This window comes from Ursus americanus, chromosome 17 (assembly GCF_024610735.1).
Source record: "Ursus americanus isolate L20-20 chromosome 17, mUrsAme1.1.p, whole genome shotgun sequence".
Lineage (NCBI taxonomy): Eukaryota > Metazoa > Chordata > Mammalia > Carnivora > Ursidae > Ursus > Ursus americanus.
The window spans coordinates 26,162,941-26,182,374 of NC_142143.1; the positions used below are offsets into that span (position 1 = coordinate 26,162,941).

Genomic DNA, 19,434 nt, shown 5'->3' on the forward strand with positions numbered 1-19,434 from the left:
CCCCATGATTTATGTTTTTAAAATACTACTCTGGCTCTACTTGTGAGGATGGCACCCCTGAGATGAAGAGAAGGGCAGTGTCCATATAGATATTGGAAGTAGAAATGATGACTGAACCTGCTGATCGATTGATTGGATGTGGGAGTTAAGGGAGAGGAAAGACACCTCAGGAGGTGTTTTGATGACTAGTTGAAGGTGGTGTGGTTCAGGAGACAGGGGGACTGAAAGCGGAGCAAGTTAAGGGGTTTGATGATGGTGATATTGAGTCATTCCATTTGGGTGTTGTTGAGTTTGAGATATCTCTGAGATATAAATAGAGATGTAATAGAAATAAAATGAGGCAGGTGGTTAGACAGATGTGTCTGAAGAATAAAGTTTGGGCTAGATGCAGATTTGAAGCCAGGGGAATGTTGAGCGCATATAGGGAGAGAGTGTAGAAAAAAAGAAAAAGAAAAAGGCCCCAGGTTGTGGGCCCAGGGAATTCCAACATTTAGAGGTCATGTGGAAGAGGACACCCAGCAAGGACCTCTCAAAGGTGACAAGGAGAGAGGCAGTATGAAAACAGAGAGACCATGGTGTGAGAGTAGCTAAGAGAGGCATGTTGTGAAGTAGTTCGATGCCCACAATTTAAAACTATAATTCCCCAAAATACAAACTGGGAACACCAGCAATAACTTACATTGGCTTACGTAAAAGCAGTTAAATTCATGCTAGTAAAATGACGAAATGGACAAAATTGTAAAACTTTGGAGTTGGCTTCAGCTGAAAAGGGGATTGCCTTTTTTCTTCCCTAACTTCACAGAGTAAAGTCACTTTTTATATAAATGAGAGATCAAAGATTCCAGAGCAATCTAACTGCCAAACCATTAGGGATAATCTTTCTAAAAACTTCTATTAATTTTTTATTACATAAAATTGGCTACGGTTTTGAGTACTTACTATGTGTCAGACATTATTCTTCAAACACTTTACAGGGTTTTTTTTCCTATTCCTTCTGAGAATCCTAGGAGGTGGGTATAATTATTGTGACTATCGTTATGCAAATGAAATTCCAGAAGCACAGAGAAGTGAAATAACCTGTTCAAAGTCATGCAAGGTACAAATGGTAGAACTGTGACTTGAGCCTGGGAACTACTGATTACAGTACCCCTGAGCTTAACCTGTGCAACGCTCATTTCCAAATAGAAAACGTATATTTAAAAAAATACTAATACAGATTTAAAAAAAACAAAACCCAGCAAATAATCACTGCTAACACTTTGGTGTATAATCTGTCACTTTTCATCTCTTCTTATGTCCATATTATAATAGCTGACATTTATTGGACTCATTATGTGTATTGTCTTAAAATCCTATGCCAGTAAATGGTAGAACTGAGATACTAACTAACCAGATGGCCTGGTTCTCTTTCAATCTCCCTCTCTTTCACGCAAACACCTATTTAGGTTTTCTTTTATTCCTATAAATTTACATATACAAATAAATACACATATACTTGCATATATAGATTTTCTTTTTTAAAACTATATGTACATGCATAATATATAAGTAACTTAACAATGTATCATGAACATCTTTCCAGTGAAGGCCTAAATAGTGTCAGTTTTTTGGGGTTTTTTTAGATTTTATTTATTTATTTGTCAGAGAGGGAGAGCGAGAGAGCTCAAGCAGGAGGAGCGTCAGGCAGAGGGAGAAGCAAGCTCCCCGCTGAGCAAGGAGCTGCTGCAGGACTTGATACCAAGACCCTAGGATCATGATCTGAGTTGAAGGCAGACACTTAACCGACTGAGCCACCCAGGTGCCCCTCTCTGCCTAAATTTGAATCTTGATTCCCTTATTTCCTAACTCTGTTATTTGGGAAAATTTATTTTCTTAATATTTTTGAGTCTTAGTTTATTTTTTATAAAAGGGTTACAAGAATGATCTTCCCTACCTTATAGAATTGTTGAGTGGATTAAATAGAAGAAGGTAAGTAAAATGCTTAGCAAATGTAATAAGCACTCAATCAATGTTAGCAGTAATTATACCTTGTAGGTGCTTAGTAAATATTTGTATAATAAATTTTTATGAATATCTTGCCCAAGGAGATTACTTATTTCTTAGGCATTAAAATACAATCCTTCCCTTTTGACCGTCAGAAATAGTCTAACGAATGGGCTTAACACTGAAAAATACAGTTAGTCTAAAATGGACAATAATAATTTCTAGCTCTAAGTTGGTATATCACTTAAAGTCACAGCAGAAAACAGATGACAAACTCAAACTGGTATAATTCCAGAAGAGTTTATTTACAGAGGGATTCTTTACAGAAGCGGGAGTGGAATTACAAGAAGTAGCAGTAGTATAACCCAGGCTTAGTAGCACTGGCTGTTTCTTCCAGACCAGAAGGGACAAAGAGGAGGAGCAGTTACTGGACCCCAGAAGGAGAGAATCCTATAGTTGGCTACCTTGAGAGGAGCAGTAACGTTTTGTAGAAGGGCAGAGCCAGCCTAAGGTGACCTTGCCAGGACTAACCCAGGTTAATAATTACTCTGACCTCCCCCCATCCTTCCCCAAACCAGAGGGTAAGGAACCCCCTCCACACAAGGTAGTACATTCAGATCAACTTCCTGGGCAGAGAGCAGGGTGGACTAAGTAAGAGTGCATCTGGGGAGGAGCAAAGGAGAGATAACTGGCACCATATCAGGAAGTGTTATTAGCATGCCTCTGTGTTGTAAATGGAAAGCCAGAGACTGGTGCAGAGTACAATTGGATGTCAGTAAAATATAAGCAATGTGACTCTCCCATATTGATAGCATGTGAAAAGAATTCTGAATAGTTTCAAGCAATAAGTAGCTTTATTGAATATGTTGGTAAATCAAATAGCAAAACAACCTAGGTAAGAGATTAGGGGCTCCAATCACACTAAGAATTAAGTAAATGTGTAACCTGAATTCAAGTAACAGGGGCAGTGAGACGACCTCATTTGGCGGGCGTGGTCTTGGAATTCCTATTGGTACCACAACCGTAAAAGAGGGTTCTGTTTCTCCCTCCAGGTCATTCAGAAGAGATCCTGGAAGTCTGTCCTTCCAGACTTCACCCTCACAACCAATCTAGAAGGCACCCCCAAATTGCTTGTGTCGGTAATCTCAGATTACTTGGGGGGTTCCTTAATTTTTCCCCTGGATGTGACTTTAGTTTCTCAAAGATTTAGAATTAAGTGTAGAAATGACGGAATAAATAAAACCCACCTATTCGTCCTAGTTTCCAGTTAGATTTGAAAATACAACACATTTACAAACATGTGTATGCCATGTTTATATTGAAGAATTTAGGAGATATAAGATAATTTGTACTATCAGATTTGGTTTGTGGCCTGTCAGATGAGCTTTGTTATCCTAAATTTTTTTTAATAGGCTCCAAACTCAGCATGGAGCCCAACATGGAGCTTGAATTCATAACCCTGAGATCAAGACCTGAGCTGAGATCAAGAGTCAGATGCTTAACTGAATGAGTCACCCAGGAACCTCTGTGATCCTAATTTTTAAAAACTTTTTTGCTAGTCTTACAAATAGAATAATAAGATTTGTAGTTGAACTTGAGGCTTAAAGAAAAACTAGACTTTATTGTTACTTCAATAAATTGAATATTAAAAACTAATCTGCGAGTAATCTCTTTTTGTAGGAAAGTTGCCTCAAAGACACAAAAATACTCATTTCATCATGAAGATGTTTTTGCCCTCTTTCTCAAAAATCACCCCCAAAGACTGACGAGAATAGGGACGGAAGCCAGCCATTGCAGGAATGGCACCTGAGTTAGCAACGTTAAGACTGCAGGTTGTACCAATAATTGGTGGCACCAAGACTGCAGGTTGTACCAATAATTGGTGGCACCAAGTATTTAGGAAGAGGGAGTAAGGAAGGAACTGAAAACTGATGGAATGGTTGAAAATTTAGACTCCAGACACCCATGCCCATCACCCCACCCTAGTCAGAAATGGCAGTCAGAATCCAAGAGGCTCTGGACTCAGGAACACCATACCTGGAGAAGGACAGGGGAGAAGTGTACAACAGAAAACTGGCCAGGTGAGTCCTCTGGCTCCCTTCTTTGCCCAGTTCCAAAATGCCAGCACCCTCTGTGTTTCTGAGCCTGGTCTGAAGCTTTCCCTGTGATCACATGAACCACCCAACATTCTCCCAATGAGTTCCTTTTCTGTTACTCTGAGTCAGTTTCTTTGCCTGCAACCAGGAACTCTGATTAAAAAACATTTCACACTTATCTTGTATTAATTTCATTCATATATGTTTGCATCCATTCTCCATGAGGGTGATTCCATGTCTGATCTGGTGCATCATTTACCTGTAGAAACTAGTATCGTGCCTGGTACTTAATAGGAACTCACTAAACGTTTATTAAATAATTGAGTGAATGAAGCCTTCCCTGTGTCTTATGTATTCTTCACTGTATCTTCTGTATCTTAATTACAGAACTTATCACATAAAATATATTAATTTGTGTTAATATTTGTTTCCCATATTAGAAAGTAAGTTCAAGATTAGAGATCCTACCCGGTTCATTTTTTTTTTAAAGATTTTATTTATTCATTTGACAGAGAGACAGCCAGCGAGAGAGGGAACACAAGCAGGGGGAATGGGAGAGGAAGAAGCAGGCTCCCAGCGGAAGAGCCTGATGTGGGGCTCGATCCCAGAACTCTGGGATCACGCCCTGAGCCGAAGGCAGACACTCAACGACTGAGCCACCCAGGTGCCCCTACCTGGTTCATTTTTAAATACTGGTTGGCATTAAGGAAGACACGTGATGTGATGAGCACTGGGTATTATATGCAACTAATGAATCATTGAACATTATATCAAAAATTAATGATGTACTGTACATTGGCTAATTGAATTTAAATGTAAAAAAAACCCATACCAGTTGCTAGGGAGGGTCTAGTACATAATAGACAGAGAATGAAGGAAGGCAAAAAGGCAGGAAGGAGAAATATGTGTCGGGCATTAGGTCACTGCTGCACACACAGAAAGAATATGGTGCTCGCTGCCTTACAAGGGTGCATAGCGTGGGGAGGGAGATTTGTAAACAGATGATCACAGGGAGGATTTGTTAGAACATACTGTGCAAGATGTTTTGGAGAGGAGGGTGAGACCAGTGGGCAGATGGGGTGGGGAACCGTGAGCAAAAAGGCACCCAGATGTGAAAATTAGGGTGTTAGAGTGTAGGTATGATGGATCACGGGATAGTCAAAGCTTCGATGAAGTCTGGACTGTGAAGCTGAGGTTGCCTCTGGGGAGTGGAGACGGAAAGTAAGCAGTAGGTTAAGAAGATGTCAAGAGGTTTTGTAAATTGAAGCTAAGAGGAATAAGTTCCCTGATTGGTGAATTTAAAATAATGAGTTGGGTCTGCTCAGCCTTGTCTCCTTCTCTCTTTTCTTTCCCTCCCTCCCTTTCCCCTCTCTTTTCCTTTCTCTTTCTCTCTTTCTTTCTTTATGTCTTTTCTCCTCTTTCTTCTTCTCCTCCTCTTCCTCCTCCTCCACTTCCTCTTCCTCCTTCTCTTTCTTCTTCAGTGGCCTGTCTTCTGCTCTCCAGCATTCCCAGCTCTGCTCTGGCTGGGGTTGTGGGGCCCGCACTTGTCTGGCTGTGCTAAGTGACTGGGCAGCTGTGTCTGTGACTGGGGAGCAGGTTGGGAGAATGTGAGTCAACCCAAATTACTGCAGACTTAGAGCTGTGTTCTCCAAACAGTTTTATTAGTAATGAAAAATTAGCAATGAAAGCAATTCTGATCTCCATCTCTTTCAATTCGGTTGTAGTTTCAGGAGGGGAAAGTGGGTTTTATTTCTTGACCTCCTCAAAACCCAACAATCTGGAATACTGAACACTTGGGCCAATTTAAACCCAAACAACCTGAAATATCTAATACCTGGACCAAGAAAATTAGAACAAGCAGGAGGAAAGATATGGGCTTGGGGTCAAAAAGGATCTAGCAAAACAGGAACAAGAAGAGTATAAGTCAAGGCTGCTGTTGCAACAGTTTTGTTTTCTCAAGCAGATCAGGTAATAAGGGACAGTGACTCCCAAGCTTTGGGCCCTTTGGTAGTGCCTGGGGAGTGTGTTAAAAACACAGATGCATGGGGCCTGTGACTTGCACTCAGAAGACCTTGGGTGGGGCCCCTGGACCTGTATATTTAACCAGCCTCCGAGGTGTTTAACACTTCAAAGTTTGGAAACCTCTGCTCCAGAGTTTATTGGATCCCAAGTCATTGTTATCAAAAGCAAAACAGTTTTCAAAACATATCTAATCATGCTGGGACCAGGTGGGCAGTTTCTGCAGACAGCAAGCGACACAACTGAGAAGGATATAAGAAGCCAGTAAGACAGAGGGACAGGTGCTGGCTGGAGAAGAAGAAAGGTGAAGGCATACCAGGTGGGGAAATGCAGGAACAGTTTAACTGGTAGGTTGAGTATGCAATCACAGGCCCAGTTACGCAGCAACTGAAGCCCAAGGTCATGGTGCACAAATAGTTCTTTGGGAACCTGGAAGGGTGGCACACATTTGCAAGGAAAAGAACTTTGCTTTCAGAGTTCCTGTTCCAACCAGGCTTCTGGCCAAATGTCTTGAGTCACCATCCCCTGGAATCCTGTTGCTGCTGGGAAATGGCCCAGAGAAAGGCATACCCCCTCCATCTACTTTTATAGAGACATGGTGGAGTCAACGATGGACTCTACAGAATGCCTCCAGCGGTGCATGCATTTAAAGGACCCCCTATGGGTGAGAGGACATTAAAAAAACGCTTTGTAAAGCATAAGGCATTAAACAAAGGCAAACCTTATTACTCTGATTCTCCTAGGTCTCATCTTTACTGATGCCTTCTACCTTGAGATGGTGTTCTTCTGACCCGGGCTGATCCTGCTCAGCTTCTTCTTAGGCTGGCATTGTGTTGGTTAACACGATGTAAGTTCTCAGCTACTCACATTGACGTCTTGAATATGAGGCAGCAGGCATTTTTTTTTCTTTCTTCTTTTAAACCAGTGTGCAGCCTTTTCTTCCTCCCCCACCCACTTCCTCCCTGAGTCAGTGTTCATGAACTCTCTTCTCACAGATTCTCCTGTCTTGATTGCCCACGAAACGGTTTCCTTATGCCGCAAGAAACAACAAGGGTACTTGCAAACAAATACTTCTGCCTGATGACTACCCCTCCTGAATTGAAACAGGGCCTCTATTAGAGGTGACTGATCTACCATTTTCCAAACTCATCTACTCTACTTTGTCTCTGTAAAGCACAAGGCAGTTTCTGAAAAAAACTGTTGCCCTTTAGGAATTTGAAAAGTTGAGGGATGAACATAAACATCCCATGCTTTCTGTAAGCATTCACTTATTGATCATGAATCTATGTGACCTATTCTCAAAGAGGTGTTTATTTTCCCCTTGCAGTTATTGGTTCTTTCTCTTGACAAATATTTTTTGAGAACAATCATGTAGAAGGCCCTGAGCTAGGCCTCAGGGGTACACTGGTGACCAAAATGGAAGAGATCCATAATGCTTTGGAGCTCAGGTATAAATGTCCCAAGAGATTATCTGCAGGGTAAATAGTACTTATGTATCTACTCTTATAAGACCAAAGTAGCAAACCTGGATTATTTGGGGTTGGGGGTAGGAAAGGAACAGGATCCAATAAAATAGTGTTCTGGGAGTAAGAGCTTTTCGTGGAATAGAATGCCTCTAATTCCTCCAGTACAGCATTCTTGCTTATTCCCTCCCTTTATCATAATGCAAAGGGACTTGCAGTTTGAGTCCTGGAAGGAGCAGAGACTGGGAAAACAAAACAAAACAAAACAACAACAAGAACAAAACACAGCTGTGAGGCTTGACAAAAAGCCGGAGATTAATTAGCTAAGAATTCTGCCTAGTATTACTCAACTTAGTGGGGCTATCTGGTCACTATAATTTATTCAATATCATGGCCCAGCGTCTTTTTGCTGAGTTTTGAGTGTATAGCATCATCCTTGAGCAGCATTGAAAGAACTCTGAATATCTCTTAAGACTGTTGAAATTAGTGAATTGGATTATTCAGTGTTTCAAATAAGTAACACATTCACATAGTCCAAAATCTAAAAGGTACAAAAGTGTAAATGAAATGTCTTTCTTTTATCTCTGTTCTCCAATACCCAACACCCCTCCCTGAAGGAATCGATTAAATTAGTTTGGTGGATATCCTTGTTTTATCCACATTTGAGAGTAAGGATTCTTAACTAGATTTCTAACTTGAGAATAGACCTTATCTTGATCCTGTCGCAATCTGTTCTTCTAAGATGATATCCTGTTCTACAGGACTTCTATGAATCAGAAGTTCAGATTTTATTTCCCAAATGAGTATAGTGTGAGCTGTTCTCAAGCGGGAAAAGAATGGGAAAAATAACTAGAAGAGACATGCAAAAATAGATTTTATTGATAATACTCTTAGGAGTGTTTCATGCCGTCAAATAGTCTCTGCCAAAGTTATAATTTCACGTTTTAAAAATCTGGTCTCCTAAGGAAAACCATACCTGGTTCTATCAAGATTGTGAAAATAGTAGTCCTTGCTAAGTGCTATGTAGTGTTCATTTAAACTTCACAACAATCACATGAAGTATGCACATTTCATAGGTGAAGAAAACGAAGGATAGCAAATATAAGTTCTCGAACCTAGACCAGGGCTCCAGTGCCCTCACTCTTAATTTGCATGATACTTATTATCTACCCTAATAGAGAATAGCCAATAGAAGGCATGTGGCAACATTTTCTGTTTATATATTTTTGTTTATTCAAAATCTTTATTTTCAAATTTTAGGATTCATCAACATTACTCATGATATTTAAATGCTGATTCCCAGGCCTCGGCACTGACTTAGAGAATTAGAATCTCTGAGGGAAGGGCTCTAGCCAGGCATGCTTATTTTAACCAGCACTTAGAGTCACAGGCAGCTAACACTAAGCCAGTTGGCTGTAAGCACAGTGACAAATGTCATACCTGCGACAGTTTATATTTTCCAAAGTTGGCCACAATCATATCTTCCAACACACACATACTATGCTAGTTTCTAGAATCTCTCCACTCCCCTTTCAAGAAGTAGAGTCCATGCCCCATACCTTGAAATTGGGTGGGTTTTTGTGATTAGTCAACCAATAGATTATAGTGGAAGTGATGCTATGTGACTTCCAGGGCTAGGTCAAAAAAGACGATTCAGCTTCTATTTTTGCTAGCTAGAATACTCACTCTTGGAACCCAGCCACCAGGTAGTGAGAAAGCCAAAGCTGCCCCAGGGAGAGGCCCACTAGGAGAGAAACTAATAGCCAGCACCAACTTGCCAGCTATGTGAGCCATCTTGGAAGTGGATCTGGGCCCAGTCAGGCTGCCCAGGCTGACACAGCACAGCAGGGAGCAGAGATGTGCCTTCCCTGCCAAGCCCTGCCCAAATTGTAGATTGAAGAGCTAAGTAAATGATTTTTGTCGCTTTAAACAGTAAGTATGAGCTGGTTTGTTAGGCAACAATAGGTAAGTGGAACAGCACACTTCTAACCTAATATTCAATCTGCCTTTCTTCCTATCAGGGTGAATTCTCCTGAGCCATCTCTAAAATATCCTGAAAGTATCCTTGTCCAATGTCATTTATTTTCCCCGATTCTTCTAATCACAGAACCACTTATTTCAGACTTCTGGTTATGTGAGGTTCTCATGATTACTTCTGAGGCTTGTTTTCTTATCTCAAAAACACTGGTAATAAGAGAACCTACCTCATGAGCTTTATAGTTAGATGAGATGATCCATGTAATCATTTAGCATTGTGCCCAGCACATAATATTCTCTTATTATTTTTACTAGGTTTCTTGCATTCATAGTCTCCATTTCTTTAATGCAATGTGTGTGTGTGTGTGTATGTATACATATATAAAAATATTTTTTTTCCTTGTAGTCTAATGCCATTTTACAGTCTATTCCCTATGCCTGACGTGCTCTTCCCTAGTAGGTCAGTTAGACTTTTACTCATCCTTGAGGGCAACTCTTGTCCTTTGGGAAAGCCTTCTCTGATTTATCAATCAATTAATGGCCCTCTGGGCTCAAATAGCACCTTGGAGGAACCTCTACTATAACCCTTAACACACTGGGTTGTAATTAATTACTTGTCTCTCTTCTCCATTGCACTGGAAGGCAGTCAGGGTTGTCTTTGTATTCTCACCCCCCAACGCAGCACCTGGCACATCCTGGCGCAGCACCTGGCATATCTACTATCTGTGCTGTACTAGGAAACACTGGTTAAGCAGTTAAGGGGTCCATATTTTGGGAAACCTGCTGGGGTCAAAACTGCTCCATTTTCTCCTGCATAATCTTGGAAAAAGTTAGTTGACATTTCTGAGCCTCATTTGTAGAGACACCTTCTTAAGATTGCAGTGAAGTAAAATAATACCTGCGAAAAGCCTATCCCAGAGCAAGCAAGCAGTCATCAAATGTCACAAAATGCTTCTCCAACAATCCCATTTTCAGGCACCGCCACTCTAATCTTCCTTTAGGGCCCTGCGCTCCATGGGTAATCCCTCTCTCCGGGATTACTCTGGGCTTTCTCATCCTGTCCTCGGTCATTCCTCCAGCTAGCAACTCTGCGTTCAGAAGCTAATTCCCTGCCCCCCCCCCAACTCTCTCCAGACCCTTTCTTTCAGCCTTCCCTGGCCTTAAGGAGCCCGATTTACGTGAAATTTAAAAATCAAAATTTAAATATCAAAACTCTATGACTAGGGTTTCCCTGGATAACTTCCGAGAACCGCATTTAGGAGTATGGCTTCTGAGTTTCGGTCTTCCACCTCCCTTTGAGGAAGGAGCCTGGGGCTCAATTTAACCAGAGTCGCTCCCCGCTGCGGCCGCGCGCAGCGCAGAAACGTTGAATGAACCAACAAACGAACGGATGAATGAATGGGCTGAGCCCGCGTCAGGGCCTCTGTTACGTCGCCCACCACCCCAGGCGTGGCCGCAGTAAGAGGCCTGCGGGGCACCAGCCGCGTAATCCCACCATAGCGCGGCGGGCTCGGCCACGAGCGCCGGAGCTCCGCGCTGCCTCGCGCCTCCTCCCCCAAGTCCCTGCCCCGCCGGGGCTCGTCACTTCCGCCAACCCCAGGCCGGGGCTGGGGCGGGGAACGCGGGGGAGGGGGCCAGGTCCTAGGGAAGCCCGCCCGCGCACGAGCAGGGACTACATTTCCCGAGGGGCCTCGGCGGCGGCGGCGGCGGCGTCGGCGGGCGCGGCAACGTCCCCCGGAAGTCGAGCCCTGGACTTCCACTCGTGCGTGAGGCGAGCGGAGCCAGAGTCGAGACCAGAGGCCGAACTCGGGATCTAACAAGATGGCCGGGCTGCCCCGCAGGATTATCAAGGTAACCGCCCAGGCCAACCCCCGGCTCTGCGTTCTGCTCTTCGCCGCGCGGCGGACCGGGCGGCGCAGCTTCTCGCTTCCTCGGACCCGCGGCCCGCGCTGGGAGGCCCGAGGCCAGCGCGGAGAGGGTCTGGCCGTGGCGGCGAGGGAAGTCAGGCGCTGGGGAGGGGGCTCTGGAGAGACTTCCGGCCGCGGTAGGGCAGCCGGGCGGCGGGGACCGGGGGCTTCCCGGTGTCCGCCCCGCGGGCGGGGAAGGCCTGGCCTGCACACTGGCGGAGGGTGGGGCTGCGAGGTTGCGGGGTTCTTGTCTTGGGCGCGGGCAGGCGCGGGCCTCCGCGGCTTCTCAGACCACCCGGGAGGAGGCCGCGGGCGCGCGCGAATCGCAGCGGGGCCCGAACTCCGGGCGGGAGTTGTGGCCCGACACAGCCCCTCGGCCCTAGAGCCTTTTTTCTGGCCGGGCGGGAGCGCGGGTGTGCGGAAGCCCCGAGTTCAGAATGAATGAACCAGGAGAGTGAGGCCGGGCGGGGCCCTGTGCCCCGGGAGGCGGCTCCGGGAGGGCCGCGCGTCCTGCCGCCGTAGGCACATGTTCGCCGCAGGCTGCCGGGGTCCGGGGACGCGGGACTGCGCGCCCCGCTGCCCTCGGTTTCGTGATATCCTCTCTTTTAAATACGTTTCCGCTCGTTATTTCTGTGAAGTGATTTTACTGTTTGGCAAACTCTTTGAGAGCGGTTTCTGCTCAAAGGAAATAGTTTAACACATCATGGGGGGGAGGGGCAGAGCACGTATGGGGGACTTGGTGAAATCCTTTGCCTCTCGATTTTAAGCACTTTAATGTTTAAACTGTTTCTCGGCTCATTATAAATACTATACTTTGACAAATACATATGGAACTCTGAAAAATGGACATATTGGTTTTGTATTCTTTACATAATATCAGGTCCTCAGATGTGCGGTATTTCTTGAAGTACATAAAAACAAAACCTTGAAATTTCTTGTCATTTTTAAGGAAAATTTTAGTTGAATCTCTGTGTTGCTTAATATGCGAGTTAAAGTGACTAAATTGCAGCATCATTTCGCTGATACAACCTGGTGAACGGGTATTTAATCTAGCTTGTTCTAAAGTTTGGGGGGGAGATGCATACTAATTCCAAGATCTTTTAATGGGTGGTGTATTGTGCAGTGCTTCGTGCAACTGCTGTTAAATATATCTGAGCTGGGGGATGTCTCTGACCTAGAGTTGCTTGATTTGGAGAAATAAGACTTTTTATAAGGTAGAAATTCTTAAGAGATTAGAGAAGTAGCATACATTGTCATTGTGTGCTGCAGTCTAATGTGAACTTCCATAGTGCAAAATTTGTTGTATTATGGATTTGTCTCAGACTTTGTCCAAGGCTGTTAAATTGCTGTATGCCTTGGATGGTCCTTACAATATGGTTTTCCTCACATGACCCCAATCATGTTTATTGAAGCCCCAGTTGAAAATGAGAGAAGGGGGATCTAGCTGTACCAGATATCTTCAAATTTTTGTTTCCTGTATTGAGGTTATTTATGGACTATATAATACAAATTAATATTCTTAGTAATTCTCCAAAATACATAATGAACGAAAGATTTAACATTTTTTCCAGTTTTGCTTGATTCTGGACATATTCTGCGGTAATACGAAAGCCTTGGATGGAAAAATAAATTCTGTGAAACCTTGTTTAATAAAGTTACAGAAATGATTTATGGCAGTGAATTGAAGGCCTCATAATCCAATTTTTTTGGCACACAATTTACACTGGGTATTTTAATTTTACTATTTTAACCAAGACAGTGATAATTCATGAATATGGTCTTAATTTTACGGTATCTTGTTGATAGCACCTCTTTAATAAAAGGTGACTTCATTTGGGTTTCATCTTGGAAAAGTTAGGCGGTTTTACTTTAATGTCTTTTATAGCTTAGACTAAAAGAACTGTTTTCTCCAATTACAAGAAAGATTACAAGACTATAATGTGTTTTCTAGTGCTGTTTATGTATTATGTATATTTTTCCATAATCAGGGAAAAATTTTTTTAAGATTTATTTATTTGAGAGAATGTGTGCTGGTTGAGTGGGGGGAGGGGCAGAGGGAGGGACACTCAAGCAGTCTCGCCACCGAGCACTGAGTCCCAGGCTGGGCTTCATCCCAACACCCGTAAGATTACGACCTGAGCTGAAACCAAGAGTTGGATGCTCAACCGACTGAGCAACCCAGGCACCGAAAATGTTTTTTAATCAGAATTTTTTTAAAAGTTTGCCTCTTTTTTGTCATCCTCAATACGAGATTCCATGTGGAATATGGTGGTGGTGGTGGTCGTGCAGGATAGGTAGGTAGCTGTACTGTCCTGAATTCTAGGAACACACCATCTTTCATTGGACAGCTATTAATAGGATGCTGTTTACCTCCATGTGGTTGTTACCTACATTTGCAAAATTCTTTCTCTTTTTTTCTTTTTTTTTGAGATTTTATTTATAAGTAATCTCTCCACTCATTGTGGGGCTTGAATCCACAATCCCATCATCAAGAGTCCCATACTTCACCGACTGAGCCAGCCAGGTGCTCCTACATTTACAAAAGTCTTACATCATTTAATACTTGTAGATCTTGATCTTGTGAAGTAGACTACCTTTTATAGTCTAGAAACCCATTCAAATGACTTTCCTAGGATCTTAAAACTGGCAAGGGACAGAACTCGGATCTTGACCCAGCGTGACCTTCCCCTGCCTCTTGTTATTATGAAATGACAATGTATGTAAATATACTTTGATGACTAAATAACTATGCAAATATAAGATGGGGTTTTTTTGAATTACTATTCACTCATTTACTGCCCCACTCAGATTCCCATAAACCATCCACTAGCAAATTCCCTAGGGTGCCAGCTTTCAAAATATATCCTTAATCAGCTACATTTACCCATCTCTCTGAAACCACTGTTCAATTCCATCATTTGTTGTCTAGTCTACTGTATTAGTCTCCTAAGCAGCAGCTGGTGTTACTGTTTGAAAATGCAGATCATGTCACTCCCTTTCTCAGAACTCTACAAAGGTTCTCCATCACACTTAGAATAAAATCTTGACTTTTTCCCCCGTGGTTACAAGGCCTTCCTTGCACCTGCCTACATCTGAGATCATCTCCTGCATGTCTGTCCTTGGGTCACTCTGCTGCAACCACAGTGTTGCTTTGCTCTACTCTGAACAATAAGAGGCTAAGTTTGTTCCAGTCACAGGGCTTTTCTTCTGGTTACTACGTTGCTTGTTTTGGCATATCGTTTAGTTCTTGGCTCTTATGTCATCCTTGGAGAGGTCTACCTTAATTATCCCAAAACACAGTTTTCCTCTTTATTCCCAAAAAGAAATAGTTCCTCTTTATTGCCATATTTTCTCCTCTCTGTATAGCACTTACACTATTTGAAGTTACATTGTTTACTGTTTATCTCTGCTCCTACTAAAGCTCCATGAAGGCAGGGATTCTTAGATGACTTGGGCATTGCTCTAATACCTAGAGGACATGGTAGGCACTGAAATATTAAATGAATGAATGTACTTCAATTTCTGGAAGAAAGTTTTAGGAGAGCTATTCTATATCATAATTTGGCATTGTTATTGCTTAATAGATTCTGTCTAAACCAATGTCTGAGCTAAAAGTTAATCTCTGAGGTAAAAGTTAATCTCTAATTCATTAAAAAATAAATAAATTTTTATTTTGTCTAATAGGAAATACATGGAGGTCCACACTTGAAAGGTTCTAACAGGTACATAGAGAAAATTAAAGACTCTCTGATCTGCCCTTCAGCATTCCAGTTGCCTGCCCATACAACCATTATTTTTATTGTGTATTCTTCCAGAAAGACCAGAAAGATTTAGTATGTATATATTCGGCCTATATCCCTCCTCCTGTTGCAAATACCTTAATCCCCCCCAACACGTATATATCTTTGAGGTGACTCATTTTTTAAAGGGGTTCTTTGTGGAATCATGTGGTTAGACCTTAATATAACTGATTGCTTATTGCTGACTTTGAGATTGTCTCCAGAATTCGCTATACAAACAATGCTGTGATGAATAGTCTTACAGTTAGTGGTATTTTGCACACGTGCGAGTTATACTGAATCTTGGCAGTTCTGTGTTTTGCTAGAATTTTTAGAATTTGCTTTTTTCTCTCTTCTCCTTGGCCAGAGCTCTTTTAGTCTCCAAAAGTGACTGAGCAATTAAAGCTTAAAATCGCATAGGTTAAAAGATAACTAAGAGGTCCTTCCTAATGTGTTCCTCATAAAGAACATTAAAGTTACTTTGGGAGCAGATAAATGAGATCTGTAATTGTGGCCTTGATCAGTAATTTATTTCAGATTTACAGTTTACATGTTACATTAACAGAATGATGTTCTTTTGTCTTCTCAAAGTTAATCATGAAGACAGTAAAATATGGCCTTAAGAACAGTAGTGAACTTACTCAAGGAATTGATTTATTTGATTAAAACCTGGCAAACCAACCTGCTCAGATTAGATTTTCACCAGTCTTTCATAGAATTAATTCTTCTGTTTGGTGAGGTTTAGTTTCAGATTCTTAAAAACTCAGTATGGTCTGTCTCTGCATTGAACTTGAGTTCTATATACTTTTTACTTTAATAATTTTGATTTTTAAAAAAGATATCACTTTTTTCCTGTCACTATTTAAAAGCCATTCATTTGGTATCTGTTCTAGTATATAAGGTAGTTTTTAGTGAGAAAAGTGATTCAGATAACTAGTCCTATTTTTAGGCCTGAAAGTCTGACTGATAATTTTTTTTTCCCATTTAAAAAAAGGTGTGAAAATCTTACATGATGAGGATGGACTTGTTATATGTAATTAAAACATCCTTAGGAAACTGATAAACTCTTATAGTAAAAACTTGACCAGAAACAGTGTGGTTCTTGGCTCTTTTGGTTGTTGTCCCAGTTTAAGAATTTTCTGGGGCGCCTGGGTGGCTCAGTCGGTTAAGCATCTGACTCTTGATAACAGCTCAGGTCATGATCACAGGGTTCTGAGATTAAGCCCTGCTTCCAGCTCCACACTCAGTGGGGAGTCTGCTTGAGATTCTGTCTTTCCCTCTCCCCCTCTGTCCCTTCATGGTTTCTCTCTCTCAAATAAATAAATCTTTTAAAAAAAGAATTTTCTGACCATTCTAGGATAATAAACCATATTTTTTGTATATGACTTCTGGGGATTCAGGTTCTTGACAAGCTTATTTGTGAATCCTCTTAGTCTCCATGGATTCCAAGTTAAGAATCCCTGGACTGCTTTTGGTAGTGATTAATTTTTCAGGTTATAAGGATACTGTTTAATTTACTGCCTAATGTTTTGATTATGAAATGTGGGCATAATTGAAAGTAAATTAAAAATAGCAGTTGAGTGTTATTTTTTAAGCTTCTCTGTGTCAAGCACTTTCTTTAGTCCAGGTTGATGAACTCTCACAATAGAAATTGAGTTTTGTCAAAATATCAAACACTTCCTGAATATCTACCATGCTAAGTAATTATGGCATCAGAAATATTATGCATTTGCTTTGCAGAAGTTCTAAATTTTTTCCATACTGTGACCAGTTATAGCCATAGAGTTTTACACATTAGAGAATGCCCACCCTTTTCCTTCTCTGATGAGTCTGTAGGCCAAAAAAGTTGGATGACTAGGATTCTGCTGCAAGTTGGTAACTTTGCTTTTAAAACCCTTAACCTTGTAGGATGGTTTACTTGTGTGTAAATGTTTTTAAGAAGCAAATAAGTTGTACTACAGTTTCAGGCAGTATGGATTGTGAACGTACATTTGAATCTGTTATTGTGAGTTATGGACGTGTATGCCCTAGAGAAATAAAGACCAGAAGGATAAGAGAATGAGGATAGCATCCACTAGAGGCTTTGAGCATTACAATTGTAGTCATCATTTTTGATGTAAGTGCCTAATTATTATATAATTTTACTTTCTAAAAATAGATCTGAAAGGCATAATATATGTAGTAATTTTATATCAAGAAATATTCCTTTTTTATGAAAGATGTGTTGGACTGGTATTTTATTATACAGTTGAAATTTTCTTTGCAAGTGTGTATGAAGGACATCAGTATGGATATATACATTTGGAGATGGAATAGAGAATCAGTTAACTTCACCTGAAATTTTAGCAACTTCTAAAAATGCTTCCTAAGTGAATTATTTTTGTTTTTGAACTGTTAAATAGTAATCTTTAATTTGTGGATTAAATAGGATGTAGGGTCAGCATCATCTGAGAACTGTGGCGCTAGCATCTCTGGTGGCAGATACCATTATTGTGTGATTGAAAGAACTGGATAACTGGTAAAGAGCCCTCAGAGAATCAACAGAAAGTCTTCTTTATTAGCCATTCTTTCAAGAGCTATACCACACTATTCAGGCTATTTTATATTTTTAAAAGCCTGGTTGTAACTATTCTAAAATCCCTAAGGATACTTAGAAATCGAAATTTTTTATTATTTTGATTTGGCCTGCAACTCAGATGTTTCTAAATGATTAGGATTCAGCTATAATTTAAAGTGATTTTATCTTATTTTGTTTTATTTTATTTTATTTATTGATAAATAAGTCATCTCTGCCCAGCGTAGGCCTCGAACTCACGACCTTGAGATCAAGAGTCACATGCCCTGCTGACTGAGCCAGCCAAGGGCCCTTAAGTGGTTTTAGACATTGTTTTCAGAATCTAATGTTGACACATTTTGCTTTTTGGCTAGTCTGTTCAGATTTTCAAACTCCTTTAGTTTTCAGTATGTCTTGATCAGTAATTTGGTCTGTTTTGGGCAAATCTGTTTTTATTTTCAAAGTCTTTACAGTCTAGTGACTAAAGGCATTATAGACAGGAAAATTGTAGAAAGACGCATAACGGATATTATCTTTGTGTCTTGAGACTATGGGTGCCTTTATTTACAACTTTTTAAGATTTTTAAAAATAATTTATACTAAGGAAAATGTTACTCCCATAAAGTCTCTGTGTTTCTATGACCCTTAAGGACAATTGGGATTACCATTCCCTTCCCTTCTTACTATAGGTCAGGGACAAAAATGACTTTACTAAGCTAGTAAGAGCCCAAGGCCAAATTTCATTCTTCTATGAATTGTGATTTTTCTGCCTTTTTATTATCCCTTTTTTTAAAATCCATTCTTAAGACATTTTCAATTCAAATAAATGGACGTTTACTGGATGCATAATAATGTATTTAGCGCTAAGCCAGGTGAACAAGAAGTGCATCACTATCTAATGGAAAACTCAGTCATGAAACAAATTAAAGTGAGGTGTGTTAGGAGAAAAGATACACATGGGATTTACCATAGTCCGAGGATGAAGGAAAGTAGGGATGAGGGAATGTTTTTAAAATTGAAGGAGGAAGGGGTGCCTGGGTGGCTCCGTTGGTTAAGTGTCTGCCTTGGGCTCAGGTAACGATTCCACGGTCCTGGGATCGAGCTTGCATTGGGCTCTGTGCTCCACAGGGAGCCTCTTTTCCTTCTGCTCCCCCTCCTTGTGTTCTCTCTCTCTCTCTGTCAAATAAATAAATAAAAATCTTAAAGTTGAAGGAGGGAGAGTGAGTTTTGGGTAGATGGAATAGCAGGTAGGAAAGTTGAAAGAAAAAGAGGAAGAGAAAGAGTATATACACAAGTATACCATATTCCAGGAATCTAGTATGTGTGATGGATAGTGTCTTATATAATTATTAGGGTTCCATCAAGAAGTATTACTGTCTGATTACCTAGAGAGTTGGAATCAAAAACTGTTGGGCGAGGAATTTTGAATTGTTAAATTCAGACTTAGTGTATGAATCATTCACCAGAGTGTGTGACAACTGTTCCTGAAGTGAGATTGGTCATACAGTTTTTATTATGTAAGTGAGACATCTTTTATTGAACACTTCCTATGTGCTAGGCACTGTTCTAAGCATGTTACATGTATTAATTTAATTCTAACAGCAAACCTAGGATACGAATATTAGTTTTAGCCCTGCATTACAGATATGGAAACCT

The 19,434-nt window shown here is 41.1% G+C and overlaps 1 protein-coding gene across 1 annotated transcript in view; it reads left to right on the forward strand.

Moving 5' to 3' along the window:
* Positions 1 to 11,240: 11,240 nt before the first annotated feature.
* Positions 11,241 to 19,434, forward strand: part of UBE2N (ubiquitin conjugating enzyme E2 N) — a 40,274-nt gene continuing 32,080 nt past the window's right edge. The window contains exon 1 of the mRNA XM_045780153.2: positions 11,241 to 11,389. Coding sequence (XP_045636109.1) covers positions 11,360 to 11,389 — 30 coding nt within the window. The 5' untranslated portion in view covers positions 11,241 to 11,359. The remainder of the gene's footprint in view (positions 11,390 to 19,434) is intronic.